Genomic DNA, 21,404 nt, shown 5'->3' on the forward strand with positions numbered 1-21,404 from the left:
ATAAAAAGTCATCACTAAATTAAATTATAGAGAATGGAGTATATAAAAGTTTATGAATGATCCAGAAATGTTAAACTTTAAATTCATTTGCTGTTTCTAGCGGCGATTACAATCGAAACAATCACACAAGGCAAATCTGTAACGGTTTGCCACGACATTAAGAAAATTTCCTGTTTGTTAAACATTTGCGTTGTCGCTAAAATTCACCGCTTTCGTTAACTAATAAAGTGGTAGTATGTAACTGACGTCAGAACAATAAAATCTATTTCATGCACGAAAGTGTGACAGTACATCTAATTGGCTGATGTATTAGCGTTTTCAATTTTACGTGTTCGTATAGCTGCAACGAAGTTTTATATTTTTGCCACTGAACGATTGTCGCCATCGCTCCTAGGAAGAAAACTCTCTTGCAGCTGGAAATTTGCAAGTGAAATCGAGGCTTAAGGTGTCAGTTTACCATTCTAAGGCGGAAAACTCTCTCTAACTTTTTATGAGCGGTCGGTCTGTTCCGGATGTGTCAGGTTCCATGCCACTCAACCGCCGCCATTATGGGCCTGGCTGAAACTATGCGTATGAAAAAAAAATTGCTTTTAGTACCCAAAACAGGGATCATTCTGGCTTTTTTATAGCAATCGCCAATCTATTCGCCAGGTTACTTTTTCGCTTACTGTGACTTTTTGTACCAACCAGAGAATGAAAGGGCAACTCACTATTAAAAAAAAAAAAAAAAAACAGAGTTTTTATGACTGAGTTTTTCAAGCAACATTATTTTTATATATTACCAGTAAAACTCGTGTGAATAGCACATCCGATTACAACTGAATCCGTTCCAAATCAGTTTCATCAAGTGAGTTTTGTTTTGCGGACTGCTCTGCTGCTATTCTTCATGTCAATCGCCAGATGATAAAAATAATTTCCCGATGAATACAGTAATAGATCAAATTGTATAACTTGTATGAAAAATTGTATGATAAAAGTATTGTTCGCTATAGATACTGTACAAAACGAAGAAAAACACAAGTGAGACTCTCATACATGCTTCCGATAATATTGTCTCATTGAATCTCATTGAATCAATATAGCGTACAAAAAATGAGAGACTGTGTAACAGAAAACTGCATTATGTATAAAACAGATATTTTGTCATTTTGTCAATTAATTGCAAATTTATTGTATTTTCAATAATGACACTCCCCAAAGAGACCAACTGAAAACAAATTTTTATATTAATATTAGTAAAAAATAATGATAAATAGAAATTTGTCTTAGAAATTTAAAGCTTTGACCTCGAATAAGTTAATGAGATTAAATGTTTATGTTTGGTATAATTCTCAATGTATATTACAATTTAATTTTATTCTAAATAATAAAAAACTTTGTTACTTATTTTTGCACAGATATTTTTATCAAATTTGGCCAAGTCTGCATTAATAAGCATCCACAAAGCATTGTGTCATTTTCACATTGCCAGATCGCGTTTTGGTTGATTATTAAAAGAATCTCGACTCGAATTTTTCTTTGTGGTCGATTTTTTCGCTCAATAAGCATTTTCGGTTTTTGAACCTTACAAATATTTAAAATAAATCAGAATTTTTATTTTAGGACAGAAATTTTTAATCCGTTAAATCAAGGACCTAATATATATGCACGAATACATTAATAAAAGTCTCATATATTTTAATGAAAATAATATTTCTTATATATTAATAAAACGCGTATTATATATATAGACATAGAAAAAACAAAAGTCAGAAAGGAATACTTTATTTCTAAGTAAATCTCTATAAAAAAAGACGTACTGTAAAGTAAAAAATATGAATCAGTGCACAATATATATATTATATTCAGTTGTTTTCACAAACTTCAAGTTGATTATTTATTATGTTGTTTGATTTTGCCAATTCCTGTAATGAACAAAAAGAAAATGTATAAAAAACAATTAAAAAATATATAAATAATTTTACACTAAGTTTTTATATAGAGTAATCAAAGTTTCCTTGCGAGGAATATACTTAGCGAGGCAGATTATCTCTTAAATCTGTAATACGTAAATGTTTGAAATTTAAGGCTTTTCGTAGGGCAGTTCAAAAAAGATTAATTTATGACATCGCCAAGTACACTTTTCTCAAGTAAACTTTTCGCATCATAATCCGGAATGATTTTCTATAGATTAATAGATTTTATAAAAATGTTGTAAATCTTTTTATATTCAAATATACTAAACTCTTTTAAAATGATTAAGAAAAATTAGTTATTAAAAACATATTATCATTAATTAAAATATAAGATAAATTTATATTTCATATTTAAAGATATGATAAAATGTATTTTGAAGGACATTACTTTCAGTTATATAGTTGCTTTATCAAGATTTTTTTTTTTTACATTTATAATATAACTATAATACAGTATTAAACATTACAAAGATATTATCATCTGTGCAATTTTATAAAGTTGTTCACATGTTGAATTAATGATGCTTTTATTAAACTAAACTATGAATATTCTTCCCACACATCAAATCTAATCTTATAATTATTGCTTTTTACACTATACTATATTATCATTGTACTATAAAATTTTATAGCACAATGAATTATGTAACATGTAAAATGAAGCTATTTAAATTTTCTTTCCTAATTTAGCCTAAGTTATTAAATTCTTTAACGCAATAAAATGTTAATTTTATTTAAAATCGTTTCATTTATTTTGTCGACACGAAATTTTTCTTTAAAATTGATTATCTTAAACTTAGGCAGTTAAATAAGATTGAAAGAATGAGAATAGCGAATCTTTAAATATACAAATATTATTCGGCAATTTAATTTGACAATTTTGATGAATGATAAAAATAAAATCGAAGGATTCTTACGAAAGGTGTTCTTTCTCCATATTTAGACCAGAAAGTAACAGTGCATTGTGTTTTATGTCCAGTTCTAGGATCAAACATTTGACACTTATCAAAAGGAGGACAATATAAATGAAGACTAACTGCTACTTCTGAATGACTAGGATTTTCCACACGATGCAAACCGATGCTATCTGAAACATTAAAGGAAACAATGATTAAATGGATAATTATATTTACATTTTGATCAATCATTTCAAATATAAAATTACCATTGATGTAAGCAACCTCGTTTAGATTTAATATAGTTTCTCCCGAGCAAACCATTTCTGAATTCTCTGAATCCTGTGGCCATTGAAATTTACTTTCTAACAATTTTCCATCCAAAATCTATTTAAAATAATTAAAACTTGAAAAGTTAATAAATATTGCATTAAAAATTATAATATAAAAATAACTTTATATGATTGTATGAAATTTCTATTTTTATAAATACAGTAGAGAGTCGTTAATCGGAACCCCGGTAATCGGAATCGCCGGTAATCGGAACGATTTTTCAGTCGGACTGTGTCGTGCTGAATCGAACGTTTTTGATACTAGATTTACTTCTAAAGTATAATTTTAATGTTTTTATATTCTTCAATATATTTATTTTGTTTGTACAAAATGAAAAAATAATTTTTAACGATACGATACGATTATTATTATAAAAACTTTCGTTAGGCTTAAAATCGACGAAAATTTAATACGAAGCGACACACAACGGAGAAAAATTCAACACGAAGCGACACGCAACGGAGAAAAATTTGAACATCGGACAGGTTAATATATTTTTTCGTACATAATCGGTAATCGGAACAAATCACTAATCTGAACAGTTTCAGTCCCTAATTGATTCCGATTTTCGACTCTCTACTGTAGAAGATAAAACGGGTTCATAAAATTAAAGTAGAAAATATTATAAAGATAAAAATGTATAGTAAACCTACATATAATTTTAATTTAAACTTAAATTTAACATATTATGTTACTGAAACGTGCATATAAAGTAGCTACATATTAAACAAAACCAATTGATATCCAAACAAATTCATCTGAGATGTAAAGAAAGCTATGCCGAGTAAAAATGTATGACAATTTGAACAGTCAAAATTTTTTTTTGGTAAAGACAAGCTTGGGTCTTGGAAGTGGTACCCACAAGATTTTTATCTGTTTTATTGTTTTCTACATTTCGCATTTCTTGATTAATGCGATTAATGAATTTCTCTATGTTACCGCATATATCAAAATCGCATTAATTAAATACAGTGGTACCTCGGTACTCGACCGAACAATCACCATCCGCTGGTACTAATTTTCGGTTTATAACAAATATTTTTATTATAACTTTTTCTCATTCATCCGTAAAAAAGTTCTCTAAGATAAAAATGCCTACTTTCGCCAGAAAAAATTATATTCAATTCAGTTCGTTTTTTTCATAAATGAAAAAAAAACTGCGTGCGGAACACAATCATCAGCGCCATTTCAAGTGAATGTAATGTTTCAACAATACGTGTCTGTGACACACTAAGATTTGTTGCAAATTCATTCGTCAATCTTGAACAATTTTTTTTCGCAATTTCTCTTCGACAGTTTTTGGGGATCCGTACGTTTTGTATCCTTAGTTCAAAATTTCCCGAACGAAATTTTCAAAACCACATTTGACACATTCGGAGTTTAGAAGCATTTTCCTCATACAAGAGTATTTTTTACTGTTTGTATAGCGTGATATCCTTTACGAAACTTAATTAAAAAGCGTGCATAATATGCTTAATGTGCATTTTATCTGCAGATATTTTGACTTGATTTTATTGAAACGACATATGATGTAAAAAAAAGTTTAAAATAACCTACAAAAGAAAGAATGCAATCTCACATCAGGAATAATGTGTTAAATTTCATAACTAATAATTACATCACATATTTATGTTAAGTAAAGACAGCTGTTAATAAAAATACGCAAAAACTTTTCATTCAAACCCCAATAAAATTACTGTACTACGGTAGTAGAATTTTGCTATTCTTTATTGGGTATGTGTATTTTTTGACTTTTTTGATTGCTAGGCTTGTAAACTTCTTGTTAAATCGGATAAAGATACCGATTTTTCTGTTATAAGGCCCGATTTTCCCTCCAGTTTCCGTGTTAGACAGGTTCCACTATATACAGGTTAATTCACATTGCTTTTTGAGGAAAATTCAAGGGACCAAAAAAATTTTTCGTTAATGACAGGTTTTCGCTATATACAGATTCCGTTATAGACAGGTTTGACTACATTTTCTGTATAATAGTCTATATTTAACGCGATCAATTCAAATGAATCTGTAAGTTAATATTTTTTTACATAAATTTATGCTTTTACCATTAACTTTAAATTCATCTCCATACCTAATACGCTATTATACTTTTATGAAATTATAATACTGTATATCGATATTGAAAATTAAAAATAACTAGACCAATTCGAAGCAACTGTAGCAGAAATAAAATATTACTGTTGAGTTTATTTAAAAATTGAATAGTTTTTAACGGTTTATTTATTAAATATTTAAGCTATTTTAATGATTATTCTTCAAAAAATTTAAATTTTATTATAAACTTATACGCTGGAAATTAAAAATAATATTTTCCATAGTTCACATTAATTAATCTGATCTTCATAAAGAAGATTAACTTTACGACAATTTCTAATTTGAAATGTAAAAATTTTGAATTGAGTAGAATTATAGATAAATAATTTCAAAATTAAATTTTTTTTCTTTTGTAGTTTAAGCCGTTTAAGGCTTTACACAGAATGTATTTTCTCCCCTTTGTCTTTTATTTGTTCCGGTATAAGTTATGAAGCGTAATGATGTCTAAATCGTTTATAATTATCCATTAAAATTTTCAATACGTTGCATATTAACTCAACTACTTTATTTAATAGTCTCTATTTAAATAATGAAAAATATTTATTATTGTTGTTGTTTAAAATAAACTTATTACTTTAATATGATGTCCTTTTGTTTATATTTAATGTCTGATGGACGGGTGTATGTTGGAGAAACAGAGCATTTGCCCCCACTAGATCAGCTCTTCTAACCGAGGGTGAGGGGGTTTGGAAGTTGGAACGTTATAATTACTTCCCTAAGGAGTGTCGAAAAACTCTATTTTTTGTCTCACTCGGAAGTACAGGAAAATTAACTGATATAAGCTCGATCACCTTGATTTAAGCAATAATTATGATATAGGAAAAATATCTTTTTGCCCCTTTAAAAAGTTTCAGCGGATGTCCATGGTTTGAAGTAACGTAGTAAATTGCTATTGTATCTATAACGGGTGAATTAGTAAGATCATTATTATTTTATGATCAATATTTATATAAAATACTAAATATCCATAAAAAATATCGAAACATCTATAAGCTCTAAAATTATTGGGCTGCAATTTGAAAAAATTGTAGACCTATAAATTCGCACTGTCGCCTGTCTGTCCGCCTGTCTTTACTTAATCTCGAGAAAGACGTTAGATTGATAAAATATGAGACCAGGTATGAAAACCGTAGGGGCAGGAAGCCCCGATTATGTATTTGACCGTCTGATAAAAACCGGAAGTCACATTATTTCAATTCAAAACTTTTCCCATGAAAGGAGTTAGATGATTACCGGCACGACTCCATTGCTAAGAGAAAAGGATGATGTACAGGGGCAAATCACTACAGTACTAATTTGAGGTGGAGAGCAATTTGAGTAATACATTAAAAATATGATTAAAAATTGCAGCCCGGCATTGTGACGATGTCACAATAAACATTATTTCTCGTTAAATATAAATACTATAAATGCTCGTTACTCGTTATTGTGATATTTTTAACTCTTAAACATTTCGTTAAATGCTAAAGTACCTTTTCTTTTCTAATCTGTTTGTAAGAAAGATTTTTATAAATAAATTTTTTGAATTATTATTATTTTGTCAGTTTGAGTACGACTGAATTTTCTGAATTAAACAAAGATAAATATCACATCCGCTGTAATCAATTTTATCACTATTATATTTTGAAATATAATAAAATATTTAGATTAGATTAATAAATCTAATCTAAACATTTTTGATTCATTAATCTAAAAGTTTAGATTAAAGAATCAAAAAACTAGAATACTTTTCACAAATTGAGTATTTTAATGAGATCAAATTTTTATAATACACGATTTTAAATTTAATTTATTAAAGCAATAATGCAAAGTAATTAATTTCATATAAGTGGCCTTTACATGACAATCTTACTTAAGGTGAGAGAATAACATTTCATATTATGTTTATAATATACATTATTACTTATCAAATTTCATTTGCAAAGTCTAATATTTTAATAACTACGAACATTTTTTTCTGTAAAATATTTTAAAAAATATATTGCCTTGGTAACGATTAAAAGACTGATAGAATTTACATAAATAGATAACTTATATTCTATACTCGTTTGATATTTATTAGAATTAATCAAAAAATTAAGATTTTCATCTATAAACCCGATAAAACTGTGTAAATATTTATATTATTAATTTTACTTTTACTTTAACTGCCTATTTTCTTCATAATGTGCAATTCTTTACCTGACTTTATCAGTTAAGCACGGAATGGATAACAAATAAAAACATTGTATTCTTTTATGTACTGAATATCTTTAATTAATAACCCGCTATCATACCAATTGTTTGTCACTACTAAATCAATGGCAAACTCCAACTTGAATAATGAATTTAATGGATACATTAAAAACACAATATTCACTGGAGATGTCTTGTAACAGCAGTAATCTATAATCACAAATAAAATTAGAAATTTTTTGACTTATTTTCATGTATATTTTAAATTTCCGCATTGCTGATTCTTCAGTTCTATAAATTTCTGTTATAGTTCTTGAAAATTATCAAACTATTACGGTTAGGCCTATTAGTTACAGTTGTTTTTCAAAGCTACAACGAAGATTCAGTACTGCTGTATTTCAACATGCAGGCGTAATAATATATTACGAAGGCCTTTGAGCATATTATCTAATTAAAGTTTCATAATCATTAATTCATTCAGTTGTAAAGTTTAATTTAATCATATTACGTCGTCTCTAAACATAATGAAAACTAATCATTGATATATATATATGAACTTTTAATTATTCTCTAAATAAAGACTTATTCTAATGAAAATATTTAGCTACATTTATTATATTTTCAATGTAAAAATAGTAACATAATATAATGATATATAAACATGGAAATTTATGTTCTTTTACTTCAATTTTAATTTATTTTCTAAATTTATTTATAGTCATAAATTAACTTTTATTTAAAATCTTTAAACAATTTCGATAATTCATTTGAAAACATAATAGTATTTCTTTGAAACAAGTACGCCATTAAAAAAAGTTGTGAAATTATTTATTGTGTAGCCATTTTGCAAATTAAGTCACGTGAAAGATTAAATTAAGCAATAATACATGTACAGTACAAAGTTAAACTGCGCTTAGTAATTTCACGAAACAAAAAACAAATAAAAGTATTTAATAAAGAAAAACATTGATGAAATAAGAGACAGTAAACTTTCGTTTTAGTAGATTTTATCAACCGGATGCAAGAATCTATATCAATGAAAACAGTTTTATTTATATTTAATGAATGATTTAGCAATGAATCCATTATTCCAAAATGAAATTGATAGGTTAAACAATTTAGTATTCACTATATTACGCTTTCTTGCTTACATTCAATTTGATGAAGCAATCTGAATGACAATTTGCCTAGAACTATGTTTCAAAATATGTTATAGTATACATACCTTCATAAAACAGTGAGAATCAGAATGATCGTGAATACTACTGCCTTGTCCTTCAGCCCACGCTAAAATCATCAGATTGAATTTGCCATTTCCAGCATCTACTAAATTCCGAGTATACCTGAAACAATCAAAAGCTCAATTTAAATAACTATATTTTAACTAACGATACTGATATATTTAATATTTTAAATTTAGAATTATTAATTTAAAAATTAACTTATATATACGTTTTTAATTATCAAGAAAGGCCATAAATCTTATTTTATACATACATTTTTTATAATTACCCTCGAATTTTCACGGATTTATGTTAAATACTTTATTTAAAGCGAATAATAACTATTTCTAGATTATTCCATTTTAGGATTTTATATTTAGTAGATTATATATATTATTTGTACTGTCATATTTTTAGATTTCTCTTAAATATTATTTCCTGTAGAATTTCTATAGATTACTGATTCTTATTAAAAATCTTAAAATATTTCGGGGTACGATTATTCATATTATCAGCAATTAAATACGACAAACATTTTTATAATTAGAAAAGAAAGAAAGAAAGAAAGAAGCAAAAACTTGCAATAGGTCTATCAAACTGGCCGAATATTGTTAATTCTTTAAGGTGTACGTTTTTGTAAAGTTAATTATACTCCTACAATGAAAAATTTGTTTCCCTCTTTAATGAAAATAATTGAATATGTATGAAAATGGCATGACTTGCATTTTAATAAATTGCACTTATAACACCAATAACACTTATAAAAACAAGATTTTAAGTTTATAATCATTTATAAAACAATTGCTTGTGTGAAAGGCTAGTTCGAAAATTTTATGCGGAAATACATTTCGAAATTGCAATTTCTAAACATATTTCATAAAATTAAATAATTAAAATTACTTTAAAAATGATACTAATTTAATGGAAAAAAATAATAATAAATTTTAAAATAATCTATATTTAAATCTATTAAATAATAATTATTAAAATCAATGCTAATGCAAACAATGTTTTCGTGAAACCGGTTTCCTAAAGAAATTTTATTTACTTTTCACTTTGATCTTACCTAAAATTTTGTTACTATCAATTTAATTTTAAGGCTAAAGATGACAAATAATTTCATTATTCTTAGTTTGTATTTAGCGCTATTGTATTTTACATATTACAGAAATTACTTAATCGATTTCTAAATATTGCTATTATTATTATTATAATAAATAATATTATTCATTATAAAATTTTACATAAATTTCATAATATAGGCCTATATTTAAAAATAATTATTTGTTTTTCAGCTCTATTATAAAATATTCTTGTTTGTAAAATATATAAAATCAGATATATCTTTAACACTTGTCGATCATTTCCAAATGACATTTAATATACCGATACCTTTCTGTAATCATACAAAAATGTTATATGAAATATTATCGAGCATCAAACACAAGACCCGTGTGAAATATTAAACACTTGCACTTTTGCCAAGTGCCAAGTGTTTAATAAATAACACGGTCTTGTGTTTGATGCTCAACATATAAGAAAACACGGTTTCAAGAATACCTGAAATATTATCATTATATATTCTTATTTTTATTACATTTAAAAATAAAATAAGTTTATCCAATGTCACCTACTAATTCAAGACACCCAGATATATTGACTGAACCAATAAGTGTTATTTTGTTTTTTACTATTCTTCCCTGTTTTACCAAGAGCGCATTTACACCATACGTATTATAAGTATAATTAAAAGACCCTCTTAATGCTTTAATTTTCGTTTAGTTTCTAAATTTTGATCCCATAATGAGGGCAACCGAGTGCTGTAGGACGGGGCCTGACATGTCCGGGACAGACAGACAATCCCCGGAAAGTTCTTGGAGTTTTTTGACCTTCTGGTTACGCTCCTGGATCCCCAGAGAGGTAAGTTGACGTTTTAACCACCTCGACCATCCGACCGTCTCTTAAAGATCACTAGAGAACAGGTTGGAAACGTCTATACTAAATTATTCTCCAGTAATTCTGAAGATTGTTACAGATAATATTGAATCTGAGGAAATTAATCTAAAAGCAGTATTAAAGTAGATAAACATGTTATATGATTTTGAAAATAAACAATATTTATCCATAGTGTATTTTTAGATTTTGATAACTTGAATTAGGAATGATTTAGTTTATATAACAAATTAAAGTTTACTGAATAAAAATCAAATATTTGTAAACAGCGCGATATGTTACGAAAAATACTCCAAATTCTGTTTTAAGTGCAACATAAATGCAATTATTTTAATAATAAATACGAAAATATTATAAACAATTAAATTGATTTTGAATGTTCTTCGTCACGAATTAAATTGATTTTGAATGTTCTTCGTCACGAATTAAATTGATTTTGTTTAGTCATAGATTAAATAACATTACTAATTGCATTATTATTCATATAATTGAGAGATGTTAATTTAATAACAATTACATTTAAATTGATTCATATTCGTTTACATAACAGAAAGAGACCTTCCACGTTGTTTACAACATTCAATTTGCTTAATATAAATTTCTCGTTTAAACAAAATAAATAAGTTTTTATGCTATAGAAAAAGAAGCTTCAAATATTAATTATTCAAATCATTAGCACTCTGTTATTAATCACATTTTCATATTTTATGAAGTTAAATAATTGTTATTTGGTTAAAAAAACAAAATAACTATTTAATAAATTTTGATAAACAGAAATCTTTTTAAAAATATAAATCAGTAGTCTAAATAAATAAAATAATTTTTAAACAAAATATATTACCTATTAATTATTAAAAATAAAAATTTCAAATAAGTTATTTTCTGAATATCCTCCAGAATAAGTAACGTTCATTGCTACTTTAAAAATAAAATAATGTTTATAGTTTCATAGTATCTGATCTAATAGAATTGTAAATACATCGAAAATTATATTCTTTTAGATAAAATCAATTACAATAAAACTTCACTTATATGGCCACTTTCAGTGTTTATAATTTCTGGCCACGAGTGAGGTGGTCACTTATGAAAAAATTGATATACGGAATTGTAATTAGAGTACTGCAGTGAATCCCGTTAAATGTTTAATATAAATCTCGGCAAACTGTTTACAAATATAGAAACAAAGCTCAATTCTGTTTAAAGTGCTTTAAATCAGAGATAACAATGCGCGGTCAGCAGGCTGTTTGCGGTCTGTGAGATTCTAATATGCAACGTCATTTTATTGTTTTCTGTCTCATGCCATTACGCTACGCTAATTAAGATGATATTCGTGACGAAGAACATTCAAGTAAACTCGACGAGTGAAAAAATGAGAATAAACTAAATATTACTATATTTAATAATTATCTCAATTAACCAGTTGGTAGAGATGTTAGACTTATCAAACTGCGATGGATCCAAATAATCGATATCACATTGAGAAATTAAGACTTTTATTAGTGAAATGCCGATAGACCCTCCTCGAACATAACAATGTAAATACAGATACAGTAGAGCATCGATTATCCGACCCTCGATTAACCGATTTATCGGTTAACCGACCGCGTTCTAGTCGGCAAATTCAAATGTCCGCTAGTGATGTGGCGCTACAATATTTGGTTGTCTTAACTACTTTAATATTATTTTTGTTAAATTTTTGCATGTTTTAGCTGGCAGCACTGACTCGACCATGAAAGGGAGGCTAGTATTTAAACTAGGCCTAATACACTATACTAATAATGTATTTTTTCATACTTTTCGGTTATCCGACTTTTCTGTTATCCGACCAACCCCAGTCCCCAATTAAGTCGGATAATCGATGCTCTACTGTACTTACAACAGTTGTAAAAACCCATATTTAACACTTAGCTAAATATTTTTATTAAAAAACTATACAAAGGGAAAAAACAAACCAGCAAAATTCAACATAGTAGTAACAGGTCACATGGTTACACTGTAACTGTTCACAACTCCATCCTATTACAATTTCCATTCACAGTTCAAACAGGCAAGAAACTTACAACTATAAATATTACTACTTTCCATATCATCCTTATATATAATTTTAAAACCAAATGAACTGACGGTTACAGAGTATGTTGATACTCAGTAGACTTAAAGCCTGCAATTCTGTAAAAATAAATGAGTGCGTCCCGTTACAAGACTACAAAGTTCACTTGCGGCCAACATCCAGAAAAGGTTGTTTATCACTGCTTTAAACAATAGGTTGAATTTAGAAATGCGGAATTTTCCTGTTCTATTGGCCACGTAAACGGATATAAATGTCACTTTACAACGCTTCCATCTTGATCCACTTAAGCGAAATGTCATTTCGCTTAAGTGGATCAAGATGGATTTTGATTTAAATTAAAATTTCTGCAGTTTTACAGGAAAATTTGAGGGGGGTCATGTAAACCAGGTGGCCACAAAGCGAGGTTTTTATTATATATTAAATGTAGTTTTAACGTTTTAACATGCTTCGAATAATATTTTAAATAGATTATTTAAATTAAATTGAATTAAAATTTTCAGGGTTTTTTGGAATTACTTATTTTGTTTCGTATTATAATTAATATAAGAATAACTCATCAAATACGTTTTATTATGCAGTATATTTAGCTCGATTGTTTTATTTATAAAATTATTTATTCGGAATCTAAATGTTGCAGTATTTATTTAACATATTTATACGTCACCGTCTATATGTAAATTTAATATATCGATAGATTTACGTATACAATTTACATATAAGTCTAAAGGTGTAAAAAAAATATACAATAGATTTTGTATTGTCTAATTAAAATGTTTTAGTTTTGTGTAAGATGAGAAAAACTTGGCGAATACTTACTTAGGAGATAATATTCACATAAGATATATTATCAAGCATTATTTCTATTATAAAAATAAAAATAAAAATATTTATCACATTACTAAATAGGAGAAGTTCGTAAATTTTATTAAATTTCATTAAATATTATGAAATTTTCATTTTGATATCGGCGCAAAAGGGGAAAAAGTTCATAAACATAATCAGGAAACTCTAGTTACTTCCTTATTTATCGCAAAATAAATAATGAGAAAATTAATTAGGCTAGATTAACAAATTTTATTTGATATATATATTATATTAATTTTTAAAACTGATTGAAGTTTTATCTTATAATTTGATAATCATTAAAAGAATGCAAATGCTTACATCTTAAAACATTACTTGAAAGATAAAAACAAGAATTTTTGCAATTCTTGACTATCAATCTTTTAATCAATTTTAAGCGATAAATAATAAAATGTTTACGTGAAATCATAAAACTATTTTCTATTTTGTACCTTTTAATTCATGTGTACATTTGCAAATAAGAAAAAATATATATTTTTACTTGAAACATGTTTTGTCTTTACATTATTAAGAAAATAATATTTATCGAAAAACTATGCTGACGTTGTAAATTAATTAAATAGGAAAATATATTTTAAATATTTATTTAATTTTAGTTTATAAAAATTTATCTTTTATCATTCTCCTTGAAAGATCAATGATTTGTTTGTAATGTTAACGCTGATACTTTCGTTTTAATCTGATGATGAATTTGTTTTCCTAAATCCCCTATTAAACTTTGAACTGTAATCTAATTACATTAAGCAGATTAACAATTTACTTAATATCATTTATATTAAACAAATTCAAAATTAAGAAGTAATGCAGACGTACAGAATAAAATATCAATCATTGACACGAATATTAATCTAAGACAAAAGGTTTTTGTATTTTATTTTAAAATGTTATCTGGATAACATAACAATCAATTATTCAAAAACAATAGCGATAAGATTAAAGCTATTTAAACTACTTGGAAACAATATTTAATATTAGGCAATAAACAGTTCGTCCTCACATTCCCAAGGTCAGAGAATGTATCATCAACCCGTGTTATTGGAAAATGTACATTAATTTTTCATTGAACAGCCCATGTATAATAACAAAAACAAATTTAAAAATCTTCAAAAATTAAGATTTTAGCACGTATATCAGAATTTTCTTATTAATAATAATATTAAGTAGCATTCGATGTTTTACGAATACTTCTTTAATTAAATTTTTAAAATCATTTAATGATATTAAATTAATTGTTTAATATAGAAATATTCTATTATAATTAAATTTAACGCGAAATAAAATAACTATAATTAAGTTTAAAAAATATTTAAAAACAATTTTCAATTTAAAGTTCATTAGTGTTTTTGATAATGCTATTTCATGTTAGTTTACTGATATAAGTTTCAACGATGAATCAATAGAAAAATTTATTTTGAAACTCTATAAATTAGTAAAAATATTAAATTTTAAATAGAATATATAATATTAAACTAACCTGTGTCTATCGAATTTTGCGTATTTGATCCATTCCTTAGAATTACTCTTATAAGAAGTCATTATATCATGAACATACTCGATATTTACATTATCGCTTTCAAAAACTCGATGTAATTCATGTATTAGTTCATCTAATGTAGTAATTACTGGCACTTTTTTATCCATTATTACGTCTAGACTGCGGGGATATGTTATAAATTGTTTCGTCCGGTTTAAGCTCTTTTAAATGCTACATTGGTACACGTGGACTCACGTCATAGTCGTGCCTCCAACGTCAGCCAATGAAATAGCAAAAAATATTATTTTAAAAACAAATATGTTTAATTAAATTAACAAAACATATTGAAAAACGAACTGCTGTATCTATTTAACATAATTTCAGTTTAAATAAGAGAAATTTTGATTAAATATCCAACTAACTATTCCTGATCAATAAAGTATTTCAAAATAATTAGCTAAAAGAAAAATTTCACCCATTTAAATTATTGTTGGCCCCAAAAGAGGGAAAACCGGATTTAAGGGTAGAAAGTTCGACCTTTTTGATTTAAAAACATGCGCTTTTATATGTTTAAAATTCTGGATTGTGTGCATGTAATCTAATATACATATATTAGTTTGAAGCTTAAATACTCAAATAGTCAATCTAAATATCTATTTATGCTATAAAAAGTTTGATTTATTATAAAAACTATGTTAAAATTATTTCCCTATAATGATTGTTTTGTTATTTAGATCTGTAATTTTATTTAATTCGATCATTTAATATATGTTATAAGCACTCGAAATATAATAAACTCTGATAGTTTATTCGTAATTAAAATTATCTGCTATGTAATGGTTATTTTTAAATCACCATAAAATATACATTACATAGCTGTAAACTAAAAATTAATTTCCTTTCTTATGCAATTAACCTTTGATTCATGGAAAGCTCATCAAAAATACCAGCTTTTGTGTCATTTGGAAATTCAAAACTTTACAAAAACTATTTTTCATTTATAACATTATTCTATAAAATATTATATTTGTTTCGTAAACATATTTAACAAATATATAATAGAAAAATAAAGGAATGTTACGTCAAGCTACTCACCTTCGAAATTTCCAAGTTAGCTTATTGAATTTACAACTAAACACTTTTTACTTATTATAATACTTTTTCTATACATTCTAAGTAATAAATTGTTTTTAATTTCATACAATGAATAAAAACATCTTATTATAAATTAAAACTAGCGTTATTTAAATAATGCGTATGATTTTAGCAATTTTTTCGATTATTTTCGAAAAATTCGAACTATTTCTTGCAAAGGTTTTCGCTATTTCCGAAATCCTTCGCTCAAATAACGCAAAAACTATGATATAATATATAATAATAAGTTACATTTTTAATAATCAACTTAATTTATTAAATTAAATAACTAAAAAGTCAAAATTATTCTAAATATAAAAGGAAAAAATAGGCCCTATTATTTGATTTCATAACTGTAGGCATATATTATCAATTAGGGTTTATTGTAAAGTATAATTTAACACAGTTATTTAATTTAAAGTTTATATGTTATTTATTATATGAAACGAATTCTCATTATTAAACATCAATTTCATTAAACCTTTAATCATTATGATAACTGTAATAATATAGTTATTACAGTTATAATATTATAACTTTATTATTATTCAAATCAAAAAATCATAAATTTAAACTTATTGAATTATAGAAAAGTTATAGTTTTTGTTTAAATTATATCAAAACCTCTGAACATCGGCCACTGATTGGAACATAAAAGATATGTGATGTTCAGAGAGGGGCGTTGTTTGGTGGTAATTGTTTTGTGTATAATTTTCTTCAAAAACAAGTCCTGAAAAAATGGTCGCTATTTAGAGGAGAACGTAATTGGGGAGATCCGACTGTATTTTAAAATTATTTTACTACCTAAATATAGATCGTTTCTTAATTATTGTACCTTTTAAAGTAAGAAAAAATTATGACAATTTTCTTAACTAGCAGAAGCGTTTTAACAAATAAGATATTGTTTGAGATATAATAGGACACGCTTTGTAAACAAATAAAATAAAATTTTAGATATTGTTGACGGGATGTTAAAATTTTGTAATGTTATCTTTTCTATTTTAATTTTTTATTAGAAAAACACAACAATCAGCTCGAGAATTGCTTATAATTTTAACGCACTAACTCATACAAAACAGAAATAATAACGAGCAATTAATAATTGATCCTGCCTCTAAGATTTCCATATCTGGCCTCATCTTTCGTCTAACTCCATTCTCGAATTAAGGAAAGACAGACAGACACGAGACGAACAGACGGATGATAGTGGGAATTTATAAGTCTACAATTTTTCAAATTGCAGCCCAATAAGTTTGTCATGATCATTTCCGCGTTACGCGTTAAAACAAATTTGTAAAACTGTAATTGTAATTACATCTATTTATAAATAAATCACGTTTATGCAATTAAACAATTATAATCCATTCTCTATTACAGTATACTTACAGAACGTAACTGATTTTCGTTCTTTTACTTTAAACTGATCTATAGCCTCATGTCGATTAATACATTATTAGATACTAGACTTTTCATTACGTAAAATACGTTGCAGTTAAATCGTTGCGTATTTTCACAATGATGAAACTTTAAACCTAGCTAAAGTACAGTACATGAAATACCTCAAAATACGAAATAATTTATTATTTACCGTTATAATTTTCTAAATTGATATATAACTTTGCTGTAATTTTCAAAATAGTACAAAGTATACTTTCTTTTTCTGGAAAATTTCAGCAATCCTTTTGAAATTTTTTGAAATATGTATTCTATTTGTTTAATTTTTACTCTATTTAATAAATGTTTCCTCAAAATTGTGTAAAATTTAAAGTTTTAAATAAAAGTAATAATTAAAGTATGGATTTTAACCATTATTTTCATTTGATACTACGTTTTAAAAGATACGTGCAATTTTATACAGTATTACACAATAAAATTGCAATAAAATTCCAAAAGTTTATTCTTTCATTTTTTCATCGTCGTTCTTTCTAGATTTGATATTAGTTGCTTAATTTTGTTTGGTTATTTAGGAGTGTCATTTTAATCATCGAGTTTCTTTTCATTTGTAATTAAAGAAGTAGATGCGGAAGATCAAAGTACTGTATTATATTACAAAGTTACTAAGTAATACATATTACATGATGTTAATAGAAAATAATTCCAAGCGAAAATTTTAATAAAAATTTGTAAAATAATAATACGTATTTCTTTATATATATTATTTATGTACATGTATGTTTGTATATATATATATATATATATATATATGACATATAAGTATAAACAGACACATATCAAGGTGCGAATAACAGCAGATGATATTTTCAGGAACAAAAAAGAAAACAAAGGAAACTAAATTAATCAAAGAAACAAGTGAAAACTATTACAATAAACGAAAAGAACAAAAAAGTTCTAAATTTACTACCAGTAACCCCAATACATGAGGCTAAGCATAAACCAGTCGATGCCATCTCTTTCAATGTGACGTCATATGAGGTTTCTGTAGTCACATGACTATTTTCTTTCTACGATATTAAGACTTTACGACTTGTGATATCACTCGTGACGTACTGTACTTCTAAAAACAATAAATATTTCCTTTAACACTCTACGAACTATTGATGGGAAGAATTTAGAGATATTCCACAGACGTAAAATCCTCAATATAAAACTCTAACCGAAATTGTCAATTAATAGACATTCTACATAATTTCAGTTTTCTGTTTTTGAGGCAGAATTCCACAAGCGCAGTGTTCGTAGGCGTGAAACAGACACAGTGCTTCTGTTCTCTCTGGTGGAACAGAAGCAATTTGAAAAAATTCAAGATGGATGACACGTCAGCTACTGTTTACCTTTATTTAGAACAGTCGTTAAATGTAATTAAAATATTAGGGTTGATTGAAAGACGAAGACATCGATTTTGGATTTGTAAAATATTTCGTGAACACAAAAAATCGGGTTATAATAAACGCTTAATTTAGGGGTTGCGGTTATACGATCGCTAATATTATTTTGATTTTATGAAAATAACTCCGGAAATTTCCCACAAAATTTTACAATCAATAAAGCCTGTAATAAGATAAAAGGATATATAAACTGGAGAATAGCTATAACACGTAATGTAATGATAGAATATTTTCTTAGCTCCTCATTCGTTCCTGTAAAACTGAAACGCATAGTTACTCTGAAAAGTTAAAAGTTGCTCAACTCTCTTTTCTGCCGCGTTTCAGTAGAAGTCGACCGAAAATTTCTTCTTACTTTCGGTTGTAACTTCGGTTTCAGCTCTTATTTTACTGTCTATGAAGTCTCGCTTTTGCTTACAAAATGACGAAAATCAGTCATCACGACGTGTCTCTTATAGCTTCGTGCTGTCATTCTTTTGTTTTTCATTGGCGATAAATTAATAAGCGACAAATAAAATATCTTTAGTGGTATATATCGCTTTATACGTATTTTATAGCTTCAATAAATTAATTAAATAATTACGTGTTTCTATGTGTGATAATAAATCAAAAAATTTTGATTCGAATTCCCAGCTTTTAGCCGAACAAATGACACAAATATTTCATTATACATGAGTTTCTCACGATCGTCGCATAAAAATAGACATGTTGTATCAGAGAGTAGGCGAAGAGACCGCTTATTTTCTGTCGGAGAGTGTAAATGACAATAGTGCGAGATGTAGAATGATGTAGAATCGCACGATCAAAGATCGAATTTACCACGATCACACGAATTTAGTTCGACCTCGCATCCAACGAGTTTGCTGCAATAAAGACTAGTTTACGTTTAGGTTAAGTTCGAAGTTCGAAGTTCAAACTGTCGACCGAAAAACCAAAATCAACATCTGCACTTTGTATCTTCATTTGATTGGCTATTCAGATTTGGGCCTTGGTTGCGATCATTACTTTCTGTAAAATTTCTATAAATAATTTTGTGATTATTAAACCTAAAACAAAATATGTTCAGGCTACCATGTGACAGTCGTGGAAACACAAGCGTTGACAAATAAGCTAGTTACTGAACTATGTGAAGCACTCTTCATTAAAGCGGTTTCCATACAAGCAACAGTCCACGCATGCATAAATACAGTAATATTCCCTATCAATGATGGCATTTTCCAGTTCATCTATTTGAATCTGACAGGATCAACAGCAATTAATAGGGAAATAGTTAATTCCAATCTATCAGAGAATTCTAGCACTGACTTATCAAGATGAAAGCAGTTCAAGAGATCCCAGATCTGCAAGGCGATGTCTAACATGCCTCTGCTTAAGAAACTCCAGCTCAGAAAGCCTTATTACAAACATGTTCCACATCATCAAATCTCAAGAGAGATTTCAGTGTCCCCCAATTGATATTGCAAAACCGAGGGATAACCTGTTAAAAACTTTCAAGATAGAAAAAGTAGCTAAGAAACGCTAGAGTCTAGCGTTTCTCAAAATAGGCGATAACGCCCCCTTGTGGGCTGTGAGTAAATCTAGGGAGCGCTGGAGGCAGCGTACTGAACGGTGATCAGTACCCTGCCTCCAGGTAAAAGGAAGGTAAAAGTTCCCTTTTCTCTGTCAAACGGATAAGAGGAAACATTGCATTTAATGGTTTCCATATGTCGAGAACGATGTACGGTAAGGGCACAAAGTGTGAGATTAATAGAAATGTTTTCCTAAGAATATTTCCAATCCTTTCTCACACGGGGGGCGTTGGGTATAACTTTATGGAACAAAGGGGGCGGTGGATCGAAAAAGTTTGAGAATCACTGCGCTAGACGGTGCTACGGGACCTGCTATTTTAATCGCAGCTGTGGCCCACCAGTGGCCAAGTGGTTCCGTTCCCTGAAAACTGGAAGATCTGTCGTGGGTTTGCGCCTTCCCCTACAGGCTAGCCACGTGGAGTTTTCCGAGTTTTCTTCCACGTCTGTAACACCTGAATGGGGCCAGTTACCCTTAAAAAGACTTCCCGGAAGGCATTATTCCTCGCGTAACGACCATCATAAACGCATATAACTACTATTACATGATAATTACGTCACACCTGACCACAAAGCGATATAGCCTAGTAGCCCATGCCCAACTATCCGATACAAGATACAAATCGCAGGTGTGATCATCATCTCAAAAGCAAAATCAAGAAGATAGCTTTCATGACTGCAAGTAATGTGACCAATATGCCTTTCAGTTTGGCGGATCACGCTTTACTTTTAAAACTACCGGTATTCTACCTTACGTTAACAGCTCAAAGGAATGAGCAAAGTGCACTGAGAAGAATGGTAACAAAATT

The 21,404-nt window shown here is 27.7% G+C and overlaps 1 protein-coding gene across 1 annotated transcript; it reads right to left on the reverse strand.

The window, feature by feature from the left end:
* Positions 1-1,748: 1,748 nt before the first annotated feature.
* On the reverse strand, positions 1,749-15,262 carry LOC136988913 (cysteine dioxygenase type 1). The gene is made up of 5 exons (XM_067286925.1): positions 15,057-15,262; positions 8,697-8,814; positions 3,121-3,238; positions 2,873-3,042; positions 1,749-1,904 (listed from the first exon to the last, which is right to left on the reverse strand). The coding sequence occupies exons 1-5, from the start codon at positions 15,221-15,223 to the stop codon at positions 1,845-1,847; spliced, it is 633 nt and encodes a 210-aa protein (XP_067143026.1). The 5' UTR covers positions 15,224-15,262; the 3' UTR covers positions 1,749-1,844.
* Between the last annotated feature and the right edge of the window lie 6,142 nt (positions 15,263-21,404).

Source organism: Centruroides vittatus, unplaced genomic scaffold (assembly GCF_030686945.1).
Source record: "Centruroides vittatus isolate TY-2023 unplaced genomic scaffold, ASM3068694v2 scaffold_386, whole genome shotgun sequence".
Lineage (NCBI taxonomy): Eukaryota > Metazoa > Arthropoda > Arachnida > Scorpiones > Buthidae > Centruroides > Centruroides vittatus.

Excerpts from the sequence above, each read along its gene's own strand:
- LOC136988913 (XM_067286925.1), bottom strand. The coding sequence starts at position 15,223 with ATGGATAAAAAAGTGCCAGTAATTACTACATTAGATGAACTAATACAT. Across the intron at positions 3,239-8,696 it reads ATTCTCACTGTTTTATGAAG|ATTTTGGATGGAAAATTGTT; the intron begins GTATGTATACTA and ends TATTTTAAATAG. Across the intron at positions 3,043-3,120 it reads CGAGGTTGCTTACATCAATG|ATAGCATCGGTTTGCATCGT; the intron begins GTAATTTTATAT and ends TTAATGTTTCAG.